Here is a 19,418-nt window from a genome sequence, read left to right as displayed (position 1 = left end):
GCTCAAAGATTGTATATTTACGAGGGGAGCTGCAGCTCTTTTTAAAAAATAGGCCATTGTGAGATTAGCTGAACATCAGCATAGTACAATAAATTATCTGAAAGTTTTTTTCAGCAATCAATTAAAGAAAAACGTATTAGGGACCACTAAGACCATATAATATGGTGTATAATAGAACCGAAAAGTGTTTAAAGGGTAACTGAACCCCCTGTTTGAGCTACTGCACGATTTTGAAAAATGCTTTCAGACCATGGATTCTGAATTCCGTTTGAGAACCATTGTTTTTAAACATTCCGACATCAGCCGGCCGACTTTCGGGAGGGAGGGGGCGCGCGGTGTCTGTGAAGGAGTAGCTGTCACTCAGGGAGATCTGAATGACATGACTTCATTGAAATATCGAGTGACACAAAGTCTAACGGCACTATCGCTACACAGTGAGCTCATATGCCACACAGATGGGTCGTCTGAGGTGGAGGACTTTCTTATTCTAAATTGTTGGCGGGTGTTTCTATCGTAGTGTTAGGAGACCGAGTAGCGCAAGTGAACGAGCGGCAGTCTGTGTGTGTCTGTGTGTGAGCGAGCGAGCGGTAGCGTGTGTCAATCAAGTGAAGTAATGAACAAGTCCGGGTCCGTGTGTGTGTGTGTGTGTGTGTGTGTGTGTGTGTGTTATACAGTGTGAGATAATGCAGACACACTGCCGATAGAAGTGAAGTGTGTTAACCCCCGAAATAACATCCTTGGAGGGATGGTATAACAGTAGTAGCTCATGGATCAGCCATGGACCTATGAAGAGCGTGACCGGCTTTGCGGCGACGTGATGACGTACTACTGTACCAAAAGTACAGTAGTACGTCATTTTTCGAACCCGATGGAAAAAAGTTTTTTTCAAATCTTAGTAAAGTTCTCAAATGATTTACAATACAAAACATTTCTTAAATTGCCGATATTTAACATATTGCAATTGTTTTCAATGTTAACACCAGCATATAAGTGTTCCTTAACAACATAGTGATTTAATTCAGCTTCTATCTCAAAAAACAAGTAAAAGGGTTCAGTTACACTTTAATATGGGAGCTTTAAATATCTCCAACATACCAAAAACAATGCATGCACTTTTGATATAGTTATACCTATCAGCCTTAAGTCATACTAATGTGAGTTTTTCTTTCTAAAACACAGATGGCTCAAATACGGTTAACATTTGACGGCCTGGCACAGTCATGATTTTCTTAGATTTTCATAGGAATATGTCGTTGTCTACTAATTTATTTCTGGGATTTGACGGAGTACTCTGTCTCACATTAAAAGTTTGTTCAGAAAGCCATTGAAGCTATGGCATAAAGAAAACCAAAAACATAAAAAAGTGAATAAATAAAATTAGCAATGAATCCAAGGTGAATTTAAAACTTTATTGAAAATATTTTTCGGCCCTCACAATTGAAAACCTTGAAATACATTCCAATATCAAATAATGCAAGGCAAGGCAAGGCAAGGCAAGGCAAGTTTATTTATATAGCACAATTCAAACACAAGGCCACTCAAAGTGCTTTACAGGGGCAAGATTAAAATACATAAAACACATTAGAAGACATTTAAAAGCGAATGAAAAGAAGTAAAACATTTAAATAAAATAAAAAGTACAGGTTAAAATGGAAACAGAAAAGTAAAATGCACACTGCTGTACATCAAGTTAGGATTTAGTTAACATGAATCTGAGTAGAGGCAATTACTCAGGTTTAGCCATTATTTACTCCTCCATATTTTCTTTTGTTCACACAGGTCTCTAAGGTATCTAAGTAAACAGTTCTGTTGTGCAATTATAACCTTGAGTGAGTGCAATTGCTACAGCCACTGCTTTGATAGCGGTTGAGGCATACCATTGTCCTGTTAAAAAGAGTCCCACGGAAGTATAAAATACTTTTTTACACCAAGCCCTCTCTTTCTCCTCCTTCTTTCTTCGCTCCTCTTCCTTCTCCCTCTCTTTCCTCTCCTTTTCAAGTTTCTCCTGGGCTTTCCGGTACATGGCATTGGTGTAGTGTCCTCCTCCATTGGACTTCACCATTGTATCTATCTTTTCTATAAGCTCTATGACCTGGGTTCTGCTTTGTCTCTTGTCTTTGCTGAGTGAATGGTTTCTTCCTCCGCACTCGTTTATCAGCGTTCGTAGATTTTTGCTCTCGTTCAGAAATTCGTCCACAGATTTACCCTCTTTCTCTAGCAAGTCAGCATGTGTGAACAGGACAATGGTATACATGGAAGAATCTGAGCCAAAATTATCCTGGATCCACTTCACAGCGGACCTTTCCTCTTCTGTGAATCTTGACTTGAGACTGATCACTAACAGAAAAGCATGGGGTCCAGGGACTGACTTGTCAACACACTCCTCAATATTCACTTTCACTTCTTCTTGTGATTTGTTTGTGTCAAACAGCCCTGGGCTGTCGATGACAACGATGTTCCTCTTGCCATGTTTTGCCTCTTCTACTTGACAGCCTTTAGTCACAGATTCAGGAGACATTCCCTCTTTAAAGACGTCTTCACGACCCAGGATGGTGTTCCCAGAAGCACTTTTACCTGTCCCAGTTTTTCCAACCAGAAGGAGTCTCAAGTCAGGATCTGTGGACAGTTGATAAAACATTGGTGTCATTGATTCAAGTTGTTGATTTCAAGAAGTGTGATGAATGTGTATGAATTAGGGCTGTCAAATTAACGCGTTAATATCGATTAATTAATCACAGAAAAATTAACGCGATTAAAAAAATTAACGCAGATTAATCGCACTTCTATAGTGCCCTTTGACCCGGTGCAAAAGGGGTGAGACGATAGCGGAGCTGCACCTAGTTTGCGGACACGGCCTGCACGGGATTAAAGAGTAAAGAAAGAAGCGAGAGGGCTCTATGGACGTTTTATGGGAAGCTTCGGGCAAATAAGCATGAAGGTAGGAAGTTATCTTATTTTGTTTGTTAGCAGCCTCGTCGTCGTCGTTCCCCCCCCCCCCCCGCCACTCTTCCTAGCATATGCAGCCTGCCTTTTTGTCCTCTTTTGTGTGTGTGTGTGTGTGTGTGTGTGTGTGTGTGTGTGTGTGTGTGTCACTATTTTTGGCTATGAGTAGGACGATGGTTAACGAGTCGGCAGTTGAGAGAGAGAGAGAGACCTTAGGCTATACAGTTGTTTATAAACAGGCATAAAAGTGTCATATAAGTATGCGATTAATTTAGATTAATTAATCACAGAGCCTGTAATTAATTAGATACATTTTTTTAATCGCTTGACAGCCCTAGTATGAATATTTTAAATCATTTTTCAAGAATCAATTGTATATTTTACTTCAGCCAAGCTGATTTGTAACTTTAATCATAAAAGACTGCACCAGCCAGTGCCATTTGAATCCTCCACATATTAGTATGCATACTGCTTTAAAATTACTCAATACATTGCTGTAAAAGTAGCCAAAGCATGATAAGCAAATTATAAAAAAGTCAACTAACTGAGGCAACTTAGAGGTTTTTTATTTAAACTTATTTCCATTGTGTTCTTTAATGAAAACAGTATCCGTACTGTGTTTCAAATCAAACCCTGCTATGTTTAGTGTATCAGTGCATTCATGCTGAAAAGAATGGCAAACTGCAGTGTATTGTTTAGAAATATTTTGTCAGTTGATGGACTCGTTTTGCTCTCCTCTCATGACACACCTGTGCCTGTCACGCTGCTGTCTTTATGTCACGTACCTTCGTGTTGATTTTGGCAGTGAGCACTTTGACCACAAAATGTGACCAGCAGAAGCAGGGTGCATCCAAGGATCCAAGCATTTCCTCGTAGCATCTCCATAACAGTAATCTCTGTCAAAAACTTCACAGACAAAAAAAAGAAAAATACGAAGAAAGTTTATCAAAACAGGTACTGATCAAATAAATGGTAACATAGATTGTTTGGTTACATAATCAGTCAATGTAGTCAAAGCTTTCTTCTTACATTCAATTTAAACAGCATACCTTTACAAGTGTTTCCTCAGCTGAATGTTATGTTGACAAGTGGAGAGTCTTTTATAGCAAAACTATCAGAACACACCCACTTTTCAAATAACAATGTTCAACTGTTGGTTTACTGGATAGTTTCATTTCACTGGCTTTGAGTCACAAGTCTCAACCCGACTGCATTACTAAAAGCTGGTTGTGTGCAGGGGTGGACTGGCCATCTGGCATACCGGGCATCGTCCCGGTATGCCCCGGTCAGTACATTTATGTTATTTTTTAAATAACATTGTTCGGGGCTACGAAGATCAGGGGCCTATATTGGGCCATTAAAAAATACAAACAAAGGAAAAAAAATCCCGAAACTGACTGGATTTTTTAAACATGTACATACATTTCTTCTTTCTGCTTTTTGGTCATCTGTGTCTATACATTATTCCAGCAAATAATAGCCTACTAAATAGCTTACATAGGAAACAGTTGATTTATCCTTAGTTTTCTCTTCAAAGTGCACCAGATTGATGAATTTTACTTTAACATTTAAAAAAAAATCTTCCGGGGGAGCATTCCCCCGGACCCCTCTAGAACAGTGGTTCTCAACCGGTGGGGCGCGCTCCCCCCCACAAAAAAAAAATCTTAATCTTAATTTTTTTTTTATTTTTTTTTTATTTTTTGTAATTTAAATTTTATTCCTGATATGTAGCCTAGTTCAGAGATGATATGTATTTTTTTTTCTTTCTTAAATTTTTTTGATAGGTAGTTGCCAAGTTCATCACACAAACACTCCAATCCACTGATATGAGATCAGTTTGCAATTTTCAAGTACTGAATTAATGGTAGGACTGTGGCCACTAGAACTGGTCTCTGGTCAGCAAAGGTCTTGAAAACAGCATAAGTGTGCTTGTGACATGTGTGCCACCCATGCATGTGTATGGGCACGTGTCCCAGCAGATTTTTGAAATCTGAATAAAAAAATGTAAGTTTGTAGTTAGCGAGTGTAACATGTTCTTAGGGCAGAATTTCATAAATAAAGGTTTATTTTTTTAGCAAGATATTTGGTCAAAAGCTAGTGGTCATCCGTCCCTCTGTCCAGTTGTTAGGCATCTGGCTGCTAGCAAGTTATGTTGTCTTGCTAATTTTACTATTCATCTGAACTGAAATGAATATTGACTTTTTCCTTTATTATCTTCGCCAGAATGCACCAGAATGCTTAGATTACATGTTAAAAACACAAAAAAATATTCTGGGGGGGATGCCCCCAGACCCCCCTTCAGGGGTTTAGTTTTCTGACAAACATTACAATGGATACTAACATGATTTGGGCATTTGGGATTATAAATCATCTTTGAATTGGTTGTACAGCATATCACATGCTATTCATTCAGGGGTGTGATGGCCACCCCACTCTAGCTCTGTGGCCCACCTTGGCCACCCCCAGTCAAAATTTCCTGGAATCGCCACTGAGACACACACAACTCCGCGTTCAGGCTGCACAGCACATTAATCGCAGGTAGCATTTTGAGCTAAATCTGGCCACTTTCCAAATCCAAGACTCAATAGTTGAAACATTCTCTGAACTGGGTTGTCAGACAGCAGTGTTTCCCATTGATCATAGACTTTGTTTTGTGAAGCTTTTTCATAACAGGTATACCTATTGTAGAATGTATTCTGTGTATGTTCTATTTAGGCTACTATTTTCTTCTCTTCTAAGGAGATTTAAAAAAAAAACATTTCCTCAGTGTCACATAAAAGTGCACCAGAATTTAACGTTAAATTATAAGAAATTTCCGGACCCCAACCCTAAACCCAATGTTCAACTCAAAGGTGCGCCACTGGCCTAGCCCTTGTGATAATAACAATAATAGAGTATCTATCTATCTATCTATCTATCTATCTATCTATCTATCTATCTATCTATCTATCTATCTATCTATCTATCTGTGTAGGGTGGTGTGTGTGTGTGTGGGGGGGGGGGGGGGGGTGTCAGGGTCGGTGGGGGGGCCCAACTGCAATGACCCAGCTTTGGGGGGGCCCAGCTTGCAGAAGGTTGAGAACCCCTGCTCTAGAAGGTCCAGGGTCCACGACACAGTCTCCCAAATTCCTGTGAGAAACACTGTGTGTGTGCATGGTTATTAAGAGTCATTAGACCAGGGGTTGTGTTCAAGTACGCGTAATGATTTGGTCATTCATCAATAGAAACATTGTGTTGTTATCTGGCTCAGAGAGTGACCAGTCACTCATACGTTTTGGACTATAGACAAACATAGCTTTTACATGTTTGTATTGTAAGACTGCCTCTCATAGGCCTTTCACACCAAAATGAACCAAGAGTCAGTTCCAGGCTGGTGTTGGGGTCAGTTCAAAACTGGTTACAGCCTTATCCCAGTTATGAACCGGTTGGTTTCACATCGACCGGAGACAGCCATGGAGCCGGCAAGAGAGCAACGTCATGACGTCACTGTAAACGTGTGTGTACGTCACCCGACGCCGCTGCTCTTGTGGCTAACGCTAAAGCTACCGCTAGCTTTAAGCACAACAACAGCGGCGAATACGTCTTATTTTTACACTTGTTGGCTCTCGCTTTGCTTTCTTAAGCAAACAGGACCCATACAGCGTATTCTCGCCGGTCAATTTGATCGCTACGTTCGGTAATTATGTTATGTTTACGTCTCGTAGTAGCGGTGTTTTTAAATATGGCGGGCATGAGGTTTGAGTTGCTCTGGTTGGTCAGGATAATCCCTCCCCCAACCGTTCGCGCAAGCAGTTCTTATCAAACCCTGCTCAATCCTGGGGTATGAGTTCCCCCGGTTTTTACGGCCCGGAGCAGGCTCTCTGGCGGTGTGAAACCAAAACACTGGCTCTAACTCCGAACAAGCCCAGAACTAGCTCCGATTTTGCGGCGGTGTGAAAGGCCTATCAGAGGGCCCATCAGGACTTCCTGTATAGGGGCCCAGAATTTGGAGCAACGCCCCTGCCTCCATATATCGTATAAATAATCATGTTGGGCTGCCATGGCCAAAAATGCCAGGGCTGAATTTTTGTCCCAGTCCACCCCTGGTTGTGTGTCTGCACTTGTCCCATTGCATAAACTATAGTTTTCATGTTCCTATCATTCTGCCTCTTTGTCACATAGTCAGTAGCCTACAGTAACCCTCTTTGTGAACTAGTGAACGGAAATGGACAAAGCTGTGACAGCTTTTCTTCAACTCTCAGATAACATAAGTTTGATACTTATGACGGCAGGCTATTTCCTTTTGTACGATTGTTAATTATGAAAATGTTTAACTTAGAAATTGAGAATTTAAGGTTAACTGTAGAAGCTACGTAGAAGTCTATGCCGTCAGATCTCTGTTTAACCATGCATGCCTGCAAGTAACAGCCACCTACCAAACCACTGGCACTGTTTTAGTGATAATGCAGGAGGGCTAGATCAATAGGTATGAATAGCATCCAGGAATGGTGCACCGATCAGAGTGCAAGGAATGATGATGATGAGACGTTGCTTTCTTTAGACTATATTATTTTCAGCCGTATTTATTTAAATCCTCTGTATTGTCTTCCAGTTTTCTATAAAACAGTAAAATAAAACACCATTAGTTTTATAAAGCATAATAAATAAATACCTATTGGCTAAACATATACAGTATAGCAGGCTGATATAACTAAACATTCATTATACAGGAAAAGGTCATACACAAAATATACTCAGATAAATAAAGGGACTCTATGGCCGCGCCAAAGAGCAGACATGGGGCCAAGCGGCTACACTGCATGTGCAGGACATCTCCCTTTCACGTGATAAGCCAACTGCCATAGCAACCAAACGACGCTGCTTAACTTAGCTTAACAACCAGTGGTGTAGTCTAGTTTTTTGTAGTGGGTATACTGTGATGATTCCCTCCTAGCCTCTTCTTGAATATGCAGCATAGCATTTATACATTAAACATATGGCTTACACCGTGGTTAGTTTACAATTTTGTTGTTTCTGCATTAGGTGCAGCAAAGGCAAAAAACATTTTACACCTTAGCCTGCCTTTAGAAACACAGACTTTAGGATTTCTATTACCAAATGAAATTGGGGGGGAATGGGGGTCTCCCACAGATTTTTTTTATTTTAAAATACATTGTTTCCCGCCCTCTGGTGACACAATAGAAAAACACACAAATCAGTAAGTCTGTTCTAGGCCCTTGTAGGGGGATCCGGGGGTATGCCCCCCCGGGAGATTTTTTTTACCTTTTTTAAGTGAAATGCATGAATCTGGTGTACTTTGAGAGGAAAATTAAGAGGCTAAATCTGCAGAATTGTGTGAACAAAGAATTTGGAGACACTGGGTCGGGTGAATTAGAAGCTATTGAAGAAAGACACTTGGATTTTCCATAAAAATATTAATTTAAAATAAAATATTATGCAGGGTCCTCTGGGATGGGCTTGGTGCTCTTTTTCTTTTACGGGACATATTTCTCTGTAATATAATGAATTCATTTAAATGCAGTGAGAGGAACTAAGCAGTAGAACTCTGTTGTCCAGCTATCTTTTTTTCCACAGACGAGGCAGAAATAGGCTATAGACTATACACAGTGCATGTGCAACTGAGGGCAGTCCCATTTCCATTTTTTTTTAAATAAACTCAATACACACTGTGCATGGACGTGAACGTGACGTGATCAATTAACCTCGGATTATCTCCCAGATGAACTGATTCAAGTATTAGGCTATTAACTATCCAGACCAACACATTGTATTCCAAATTTTTTTGTATGGTACATTACATTTGCATAATATGATATCAAGCATAGCCTACAAACTAAAAAAAAAAAAAAAAAAAGTGCATGAGTTGACGGGGTGCCTAGTAGGGTTGCTGGACGGGTCCCGGGATTTCGGGATTCCCGTGAAATGAGTCAGTCCGGGAGTACCGGAAATTGGCCGCGGGACCCGTCCTCCCGTTTTTTTTTTTTTTTAGTTTTTTTTGAGGGGGGATATATTTTTAAATATTATTTAGACAGGCAGGCATACGAAATACCAGCGCCTCTACAATACTGAAAGTGCTGTGTCCGAGGAAGAGTCTGATGATACCCAAGAATATGCGTATCAGCCAGAGCCACGCGAGCAGACGATGACCCAGAGCCTTACTGCACATCTGCAGCAGGCAGTCATTAGCCTCGTTAGAGATGTCGCCGTCTTGCTCAGACCTGCGCAATTATGACGCTCGGCTTGCTGAGCGCACAGCATTTTTGTTGTGCGCTCAGCAAGACGGGCTTCATAGTTGCGCAGGTCTGAGCAAGACGGCTCCAAGTCGAACGAGGCTAATGACTGCATGCAATGTCCCGAGCCAGACCAGAGGTATGGGAATGACCTCCACAAAATAATTTCAAAAGAGTTTGCGCTCTTCGAGGCAACCAAAGAGCGACCCAAACACCTGCAGCAGCTCTACTCTGCACTTTCCACCATACAGCCGACGTCCGTGGAAGAAAGAGCGTTCTCGGTGTGGTCAGTTCGTGACAAAGCTCAGAAACAGGCTGAGCAGTGTTTCTTGAAGTCACACTTCATGAAAATAAAAGAAAGGAAAGCTGGAAAGTAATCTTGCTTAGCGTGTCAGTTTGAATAGGCTGTTAGTTCTGTCATGTCTTATTTCACACGTTAAGAGCAATCGGTAGTGCATTTTTTGTTATTTGCCTATCCTTTGGAAAATATTCAATTTAAACTGATTTCGTTCATAGAAATAAAAATAGATTGTTTGAAATACATTTGTTCGCCAAACACCGTTTTTTGGCCATGTTTTGATATTGAACCTCTGTGAAAATGTTTTCGTATTTTCTTCATAAAAACACCGTTTTCAATAGGCATCTTCTGGAAAATATTTTGCCTAATTTGAATGGCTTTTCTTCATGTTATTTAAGTAGAAATAAAACGTGATGTAATACAGCGTTGTTCTGCTGCATTTATTTATCTATTGGCATTGATTTAGTCCCATTAAAGTAGTATTAAAGGGCAATAATGGTTTCAACGGGAAATCCCGGGAAATCCCGTGAGGAGCTCTGAAATCCCGGGATTTGAAAAGGGGCCATTTCGGGAAATTTCAGCAACCCTAGTGCCTAGAGACTGCCAAAATATTTTAAAAAATAACAATCTCTCCTTTTCTCACTCTCCCCCTTTCTGAAACACCCACCCCTCCCCCCCAATATACTCCAGTCAGAATTCTCCTCGTTTCTGACCTGGAACTGGAAAGCCAGAAGCTTCCACTGTGCAGCCCACACCCTTATTTCTTATTGGTCCACGGCCCCGACTGACAGAGGGCGAGGCGTATCTGGCTTCGCTTCCGGACAGGGGGCGGGGGGAGCTCAAAGATTGTATATTTACGAGGGGAGCTGCAGCTCTTTTTAAAAAATAGGCCATTGTGAGATTAGCTGAACATCAGCATAGTACAATAAATTATCTGAAAGTTTTTTTCAGCAATCAATTAAAGAAAAACGTATTAGGGACCACTAAGACCATATAATATGGTGTATAATAGAACCGAAAAGTGTTTAAAGGGTAACTGAACCCCCTGTTTGAGCTACTGCACGATTTTGAAAAATGCTTTCAGACCATGGATTCTGAATTCCGTTTGAGAACCATTGTTTTAAAACATTCCGACATCAGCCGGCCGACTTTCGGGAGGGAGGGGGCGCGCGATGTCTGTGAAGGAGGGGGCTAGCTGCTAGTAGCTGTCACTCAGGAAGATCTGAATGACATGACTTCATTGAAATATCGAGTGACACAAAGTCTAACGGCACTATCGCTACACAGTGAGCTCATATGCCACACAGATGGGTCGTCTGAGGTGGAGGACTTTCTTATTCTAAATTGTTGGCGGGTGTTTCTATCGTAGTGTTAGGAGACCGAGTAGCGCAAGTGAACGAGCGGCAGTCTGTGTGTGTCTGTGTGTGAGCGAGCGAGCGGTAGCGTGTGTCAATCAAGTGAAGTAATGAACAAGTCCGGGTCCGTGTGTGTGTGTGTGTGTGTGTGTGTGTGTTATACAGTGTGAGATAATGCAGACACACTGCCGATAGAAGTGAAGTGTGTTAACCCCCGAAATAACATCCTTGGAGGGATGGTATAACAGTAGTAGCTCATGGATCAGCCATGGACCTATGAAGAGCGTGACCGGCTTTGCGGCGACGTGATGACGTACTACTGAACCAAAAGTACAGTAGTACGTCATTTTTCGAACCCGATGGAAAAAAGTTTTTTTCAAATCTTAGTAAAGTTCTCAAATGATTTACAATACAAAACATTTCTTAAATTGCCGATATTTAACATATTGCAATTGTTTTCAATGTTAACACCAGCATATAAGTGTTCCTTAACAACATAGTGATTTAATTCAGCTTCTATCTCAAAAAACAAGTAAAAGGGTTCAGTTACACTTTAATATGGGAGCTTTAAATATCTCCAACATACCAAAAACAATGCATGCACTTTTGATATAGTTATACCTATCAGCCTTTAGTCATACTAATGTGAGTTTTTCCTTCTAAAACACAGATGGCTCAAATACGGTTAACATTTGACGGCCTGGCACAGTCATGATTTTCTTAGATTTTCATAGGAATATGTCGTTGTCTACTAATTTATTTCTGGGATTTGACGGAGTACTCTGTCTCACATTAAAAGTTTGTTCAGAAAGCCATTGAAGCTATGGCATAAAGAAAACCAAAAATACAAAAAAGTGAATAAATAAAATTAGCAATGAATCCAAGGCGAATTTAAAACTTTATTGAAAATATTTTTCGGCCCTCACAATTGAAAACCTTGAAATACATTCCAATATCAAATAATGCATGCAAGGCAAGGCAAGTCAAGGCAAGTTTATTTATATAGCACAATTCAAACACAAGGCCACTCAAAGTGCTTTACAGGGGCAAGATTAAAATACATAAAACACATTAGAAGACATTTAAAAGCGAATGAAAAGAAGTAAAACATTTAAATAAAATAAAAAGTACAGGTTAAAATGGAAACAGAAAAGTAAAATGCACACTGCTGTACATCAAGTTAGGATTTAGTTAACATGAATCTGAGTGGAGGCAATTACTTTCAGGTGTAGCCATTATTTACTCCTCCATATTTTCTTTTGTTCACACAGGTCTCATAACTAAGTAAACATTTCTTTTGTGCAATCATAACCTTCACTGAGTCCAAGTGCTACAGCCGCTGCTCTGATAGCGGTTGAGGCATACCATTGTCCTGTTAAAAAAAGTCCCACGGAAGTATAAGCTGCATATTTACACCAAGCCCTCTTTTTCTCCTCCTCTCTGATTCTCTCTTCCTCATCCTTCTCTCTTCGCTCCTCTTCCTCCTCCCTCTCTTTCCTCTCCTTTTCAAGTTTCTCTTGGGCTTTCTGGTACATGGCATTGGTGTAGTGTCCTCCTCCATTGGACTTCACCATTTTCTCTATCTTTTCCATAAGCTCTCTGACCTGTGATCTGTTTTGTCTCTTGTCATTGCTGAGTGAATGGTATCTTCCTCCGCACTCGTTTACCAGCCTTCGCAGATTTTCGCTCTTTCTCAGAAATTCGTGCACAGATTTACCCTCTTTCTCTAGCCAGTCAGCATGTGTGAACAGGACAATGGTATACATGGAAGAATCTGAGCCAAAATTATCCTGGATCCACTTCACAGCGGACCTTTCCTCTTCTGTGAATCTTGACTTGAGACTGATCACTAACAGAAAAGCATGGGGTCCAGGAACTGACTTGTCAACACACTCCTCAATATTCGCTTTCACTTCTTCTTGTGTTTTGTTTGTGTCAAACAGCCCTGGGCTGTCGATGACAACGATGTTCCTCTTGCCATCTTTTGCCTCTTCTACTTGACAGCCTTTAGTCACAGATTCAGGAGAACATTCCTCTTTAAAGACGTCTTCACGACCCAGGATGGTGTTCCCAGAAGCACTTTTACCTGTCCCAGTTTTTCCAACCAGAATGAGTCTCAAGTCAGGATCTGTGGACAGTTGATAAAACATTGGTGTCATTGATTCAAGTTGTTGATTTCAAGAAGTGTGATGAATGTGTATGAATATTTCAAATCATTTTTCAAGAATCAATTGTATATTTTACTTCAGCCAAGCTGATTTGTAACTTTAATCATAAAAGGCTGCACCAGCCAGTGAATCCTCCACATACTAGTATGCATACTGCTTTAACATTACTCAATACATTGTTGTAAAAGTAGCCAAAGCATGATAAGCAAATTATAAAAAAGTCAACTAACTGAGGCAACTTAGAGGTTTTTTATTTAAACTTATTTCCATTGTGTTCTTTAATGAAAACAGTACCCGTACTGTGTTTCAAATCAAACCCTGCTATGTTTAGTGTATCAGTGCATTTATGCTGAAAAGAATGGCAAACTGCAGTGTATTGTTTAGAAATATTTTGTCAGTTGATGGACTCGTTTTGCTCTCCTCTCATGACACACCTGTGCCCAGGGCCGGATCTAGGCATAGGCATTCTAGGCACGTGCCTAAGGCCCATTTCCACTTGGGGGCCCAGTGAGAGGCAATAAAAAAAAATAATAACATTTTAGTACCTATGTGTGTTTGATATTGACATCAAATTATGCAAATGTAAGATTTCATCTGGATAGTTAATAGCCTAATAATTGAATCAGTTCATCCGAGGTTAACTTATCACTCGGTTTTGAGTTTATGGGCTGCCCTCGCCTATGCCCTCGCATAGTATATAGCCTATTTCAGCCTCATCTGTGGAAAAAAATATAGCTGGACAACAGAGTTCTTCTGCTTCGTTCCTCTCACTGCATTTAAATGCATTCACTATATTACAGAGAAATATGTCCCGTAAAATAAAAAAGCTCCAAGCCCATCCCAGAGGACACTGAATTTTTATTTTGTAATATTAATATTTTTATGGAAAATCCATGTGTCTTTCTTCAATAGATTTTAATTCTAATTCATCTGACCTAGTGTCTCCAAAATATTTGTTCACACAAAATCCCTCAGATTTAGCCTCTTAATTTCCCTCTCAAAGTGCACCAGATTTATAGCCTGGCATTCCCAGACCTGCCACTAGGCGCTGGCAAATTAAATTTGCTGCGCGTGTTGGTCTGGAGACGCTCCGTTGAAGCTTATCAAGACTACCAGAAATCTGGTATAACGTTTCAATTGGTTCTATCTAATATGGGCGCGCCAGAGCCCTTTATATGGTGCTCTGGGGAGGACGTAACCGGATGACGACAGTGACGTGCATGCGACGTCGAAGCTGTGATAGTAAACATCAAAGATGGCTGCGGATATGTTGTGTGAGTTTGAGACTGCTTTGGCCTCGACCCTTAACGAATTGGAAGACGGGACTCATAGCTTTCACTAGCAAGTAAGTGGAATGTTCTGTTTTGCCGACCGACAACGGCAAACGTTTAATTGAACAGTTTAACAGCTGTTCGCTAAACGAACGGGGCTTACGTCACTTGTGCATCGCTCTGATTGGTTGTAGTGCTATCCAACTGCGTGCAGTGGCATTTGAAATGCACGAGTAGGAGCCGCCCCTAGAGTTGGAAATTACTATTGATCGTCGCCAGACCCTCTATCGTTCAAGATATCAGGGTCAGGATTTCCAGGCTACCAGATTTATGCATTTCACTATAAAAAGGTAAAAAAATCTCCCGTTTTAACTTTATGATATATTAAAGCATTGCACTGCACTGTTTTTCATCCAGTTTGAAAAATTGCTCCCACACTAGACTCTGCACGCACCTTACAGAACTGCTTCTGCAGTGAGCTCACGAACAGAAGTGAACTCGCAAACACGGTTACGTTTCTCTTTACTCCTGTTTACAAACGCACAACTCTTAAACAAATATTTCGTCAGTATTTCGTCAATATTTGGTAATTGAACATGATTTATTTTGCCATTTCGGTGGCCGAACTTTCGGTGAATCCCTAGAATATATGCTTTCAACTATTGAACAATATAACAATTTGTATATAAACAGTGAAACAAAGCTTGAAAGCTGCATGAAAATACCTAAATAAATAAATGAGCATAATAATAATCGTGTGGCGGTAACACTTTACAATAAGGTAGAAACAGTAACTACTCTAAATACTCTTTTAGGAACAGTAAATACTCTTTTAGGAACAGTAAATACTCTTTTAGGAACAGTAACTACTCTAAATACTCTTTTAGGAACAGTAACTACTCTTTTTAAAACAGAAACTACTCTTTTTTGTGTACCTTATTGTAAAGTGTTACCAGTGTGGCAGTTCAAATGTATGTCGTTTTTTCACCAAATCAAAAAGTATCCGTTTGGAGGGGGACCGAAAAAATGCGGTATGCCTAGTGTAATCTTTCCATTTAATCCGGGCCTGACTGTGCCTGTCACGCTGCTGTCTTTATGTCACATACCTTCGTGTTGATTTTGGCAGTGAGCACTTTGACCACAAAATGTGACCAGCAGAAGCAGGGTGCATCCAAGGATCCAAGCATTTCCTCGTAGCATCTCCATAACAGTAATCTCTGTCAAAAACTTCACAGACAAAAAAAAGAAAAATACGAAGAAAGTCTATCAAAACAAGTACTGATCAAATAAATGGTAACATAGATTGTTTGGTCACATAATCAGTCAATGTAGTCAAAGCTTTCTTCTTACATTCAATTTAAACAGCATACCTTTACAAGTGTTTCCTCAGCTGAATGTTATGTTGACAAGTGGAGAGTCTTTTATAGCAAAACTATCAGAACTACGGTGGCGCTGAGCATTCACCAAATAAAAAAAAGTTTCACTGCAGGATCTCGTAATTACGAGATAAGTATCTCGTAATTACGAGATAATATCTCGTAATCGTAATTACGAGATAATTATCTCGTAATTACGAGATAAGGATCTCGTAATTACGAGATAAAGATCTCGTAATTCCGAGATAAGGATCTCGTAATTACGAGATAAGGATCGCCCTCTCATTCATCAATAACGATGTCTGTGTGTGTGTATTTGTGTGCAGACGAGGTGAACCTAGCCATAGGAAAACGTAGGCAATAGCCTTGGTTTCCGGACTACAATGGGCCCCATAATCAATAAACTTATTTTAAATATTTGTTTAGGCTACTGTTCATTCATTAATCAGCGATCGCATCGGGTAGGCTACTGAGGGACACACTTTCGGCTTTACGCCCGTGATCAGCTGCTGAGGTCCGACTGGGCTTTTCTCCTGAATAGTCCCAGTGACTGCATATCTGCACAAAGTTGACATGGCTATCATTGTCATGCCCTCCTTGTAGAAAGTTCTTATGTGTTTGTATGAGTCATGGATTACACCGAGTTTAACGACTGCATTTAATCAAAGCATTCAATAAAACTGCGTTCCGATACAGTAACAAACAGGAGGTAAAAGTGAACTAGCCCACCGGGCATTGTGATTGGATGAGGCAACACAGTACGGTGGCTCCGGTGGCTCATAATGAACAAACTGCATATACAAAGTGAAAGTGTGTCCCTCATTTCCCAATGCGATCGCTGATTAATGAATGAACAGTAAACAAATATTTAAAATAATTGTATTGATTATGGGGCCCATTGTAGTCCGGAAACCAAGGCTATTGCCTACGTTTTCCTATGGCTAGGTTCACCTCGTCTGCACACAAACACACACACACACACACACACACACATCGTTATTGATGAATGAGAGGGTGATCCTTATCTCGTAATTACGAGATCCTTATCTCGTAATTACGAGATCCTTATCTCGTAATTACGAGATATTATCTCGTAATTACGAGATCCTGCTCTGAAACTTTTTTTTATTTGGTGAATGCTCAGCGCCACCGTACAGAACACACCCACTTTTCAAATAACAATGTTCAACTGTTTGTTTACTGGGATAGTTTCATTTCACTGGCTTTGAGTCACAAGTCTCAACCCGACTGCATTACTAAACCTGGTTGTGTGTCTGAACTTGTCCCATTGCATTAACTATAGTTTTCATGTTCCTATCATTCTGCCTCTTTGTCACATAGTCAGTAGCCTACACAGTAACCCTCTTTGTGAACTAGTGAACGGAAATGGACAAAGCTGTGACAGCTTTTCTTCAACTCTCAGATAACATAAGTTTGATACTTATGACGGCAGGCTATTTCCTTTTGTACGATTGTTAATTATGAAAATGTTTAACTTAGAAATTGAGAATTTAAGGTTAACTGTAGAAGCTACGTAGAAGTCTATGCCATCAGATCTCTGTTTAACCATGCATGCCTGCAAGTAACAGCCACCTACCAAACCACTGGCACTGTTTTAGTGATAATGCAGGAGGGCTAGATCAAAGGTATGAATAGCATCCAGGAATGGTGCACCGATCAGAGTGCAAGGAATGATGATGATGAGACGTTGCTTTCTTTAGACTATATTATTTTCAGACGTATTTATTTAAATCCTCTGTATTGTCTTCCAGTTTTCTATAAAACAGTAAAATAAAACACCATTAGTTTTATAAGGCATAATAAATAAATACCTATTGGCTAAACATATACAGTATAGCAGGCTGGTATAACTAAACATTCATTATACAGGAAAAGGTCATACACAAAATATACTCAGATAAATAAAGGGACTCTATGGCCGCGCCAAAGAGCAGACATGGGGCTGAGCGGCTACACTGCATGTGCAGGACATCTCCCTTTCACGTGATAAGCCAACTGCCATAGCAACCAAACGACGCTGCTTAACTTAGCTTAACAAGTGGTGTAGTCTAGTTTTTTGTAGTGGGTATACTGTGATGATTCCCTCCTAGCCTCTTCTTGAATATGCAGCATAGCATTTGTACATTAAACATATGGCTTACACCGTGGTTAGTTTACAATTTTGTTGTTTCTGCATTAGGTGCAGCAAAGGCAAAACACATTTTACACCTTAGCCTGCCTTTAGAAACACAGAGTTTAGGATTTCTATTACCAAATGAAATTGGGGGGGAATGGGGGTCTCCCCCAGATTTTTTTTATATTAAAATACATTGTTTCCCGCCCTCTGGTGACACAATAGAAAAACACAAAAATCAGTAAGTCTGTTCTAGGCCCTTGTAGGGGGATCCGGGGGTATGCCCCCCCGGGAGATTTTTTTTACCTTTTTTAAGTGAAATGCATGAATCTGGTGTACTTTGAGAGGAAAATTAAGAGGCTAAATCTGCAGAATTGTGTGAACAAAGAATTTGGAGACACTGGGTCGGGTGAATTAGAAGCTATTGAAGAAAGACACTTGGATTTTCCATAAAAATATTAATTTAAAATAAAATATTATGCAGGGTCCTCTGGGATGGGCGTGGTGCTCTTTTTCTTTTACGGGACATATTTCTCTGTAATATAATGAATTCATTTAAATGCAGTGAGAGGAACTAAGCAGTAGAACTCTGTTGTCCAGCTATCTTTTTTTCCACAGACGAGGCAGAAATAGGCTATAGACTATACAGTGCATGTGCAACTGAGGGCAGTCCCATTTCCATTTTTTTTTAAATAAACTCAATACACACTGTGCATGGACGTGAACGTGACGTGATCAATTAACCTCGGATTATCTCCCAGATGAACTGATTCAAGTATTAGACTATTAACTATCCAGACCAACACATTGTATTCCACATTTTTTTGTATGGTACATTACATTTGCATAATATGATGTTGATATCAAACATAGCCTACAAACTAAAAAAAAAAAAAAAAAAAAAAAAAAAAAAGTGCATGAGTTGACAGGGTGAATCAATCGCCACCTAAGCCTATGAAAACTGCACTGTTGATCCGATCTTGAAGTGCTCGCAAAAGTTAATATGAATTTCAGACCGGTTATGCAAACTGAGAATATTACTTTTTCCTCATTGAGAGAAAATAAGTCCCTGCGCGCTTTTGGTGTGCTCCGACAGCACCGTGCGCGTCTCCCGAGGGGACTACTGAGCTGAATGTTGCGTCGCACTGCCAGTATTTTCGGGTTGGGCATCGCCCTTTCTTTTACCCAACCGTTCGCAATGAAACGGGCCGTGGGGTAATGCCTGGTCCCGCTTATCTATTATAAGTCCGTTGCGACTTCCACAGGGACACAGCGCACAGGTTGAATTTATGAATGAAAGTATGACAGTTGAGTTTTGTCACTATATCGAATTTGTTACGTGTCATTTCGCATTTTTTAGTGGGCATACGGAAATGCTGGAGCTTTCTTAGTGGGTATACTGCGTATACCTGCGTATCACGTAGATAGACTACACCACTGTTTAACAACCAACGTCAAACTTGCACATACACATTATTGACACTCACAATAAAGGAACAAGGTAACAGGCACTTACATTTTCATGAACTCAATACAGGAGAATTAAATAATAAGGCAGGTAACAGAGGGACGATGAGCAACCTGCTGGCTTGCATGAATCTCTCTCTCGCACTAACTGTCAGAAAACGAAACTTAACTTATAC

At 40.2% G+C, this 19,418-nt stretch overlaps 1 protein-coding gene across 1 annotated transcript; it reads right to left on the bottom strand.

Annotated features, from left to right (window-relative positions):
• Positions 1 to 1,488: 1,488 nt before the first annotated feature.
• LOC307251536 (GTPase IMAP family member 8-like) lies at positions 1,489 to 19,418 on the bottom strand. The gene is made up of 7 exons (XM_080028904.1): positions 19,292 to 19,418; positions 15,372 to 15,492; positions 12,108 to 12,954; positions 7,364 to 7,371; positions 3,973 to 4,007; positions 3,729 to 3,849; positions 1,489 to 2,616 (listed from the first exon to the last, which is right to left on the bottom strand). The coding sequence occupies exons 2-7, from the start codon at positions 15,469 to 15,471 to the stop codon at positions 1,793 to 1,795; spliced, it is 1,935 nt and encodes a 644-aa protein (XP_079885030.1). The 5' UTR covers positions 15,472 to 15,492; positions 19,292 to 19,418; the 3' UTR covers positions 1,489 to 1,792.

The sequence above is a fragment of the Ammodytes marinus genome (genome assembly GCF_949987685.1).
Source record: "Ammodytes marinus genome assembly, chromosome: 6".
Taxonomy (NCBI): Eukaryota; Metazoa; Chordata; class Actinopteri; order Uranoscopiformes; family Ammodytidae; genus Ammodytes; species Ammodytes marinus.
The sequence above is the reverse complement of the archived record's forward strand: the minus strand, read 5'-3'. Positions and strand labels throughout refer to the sequence as shown.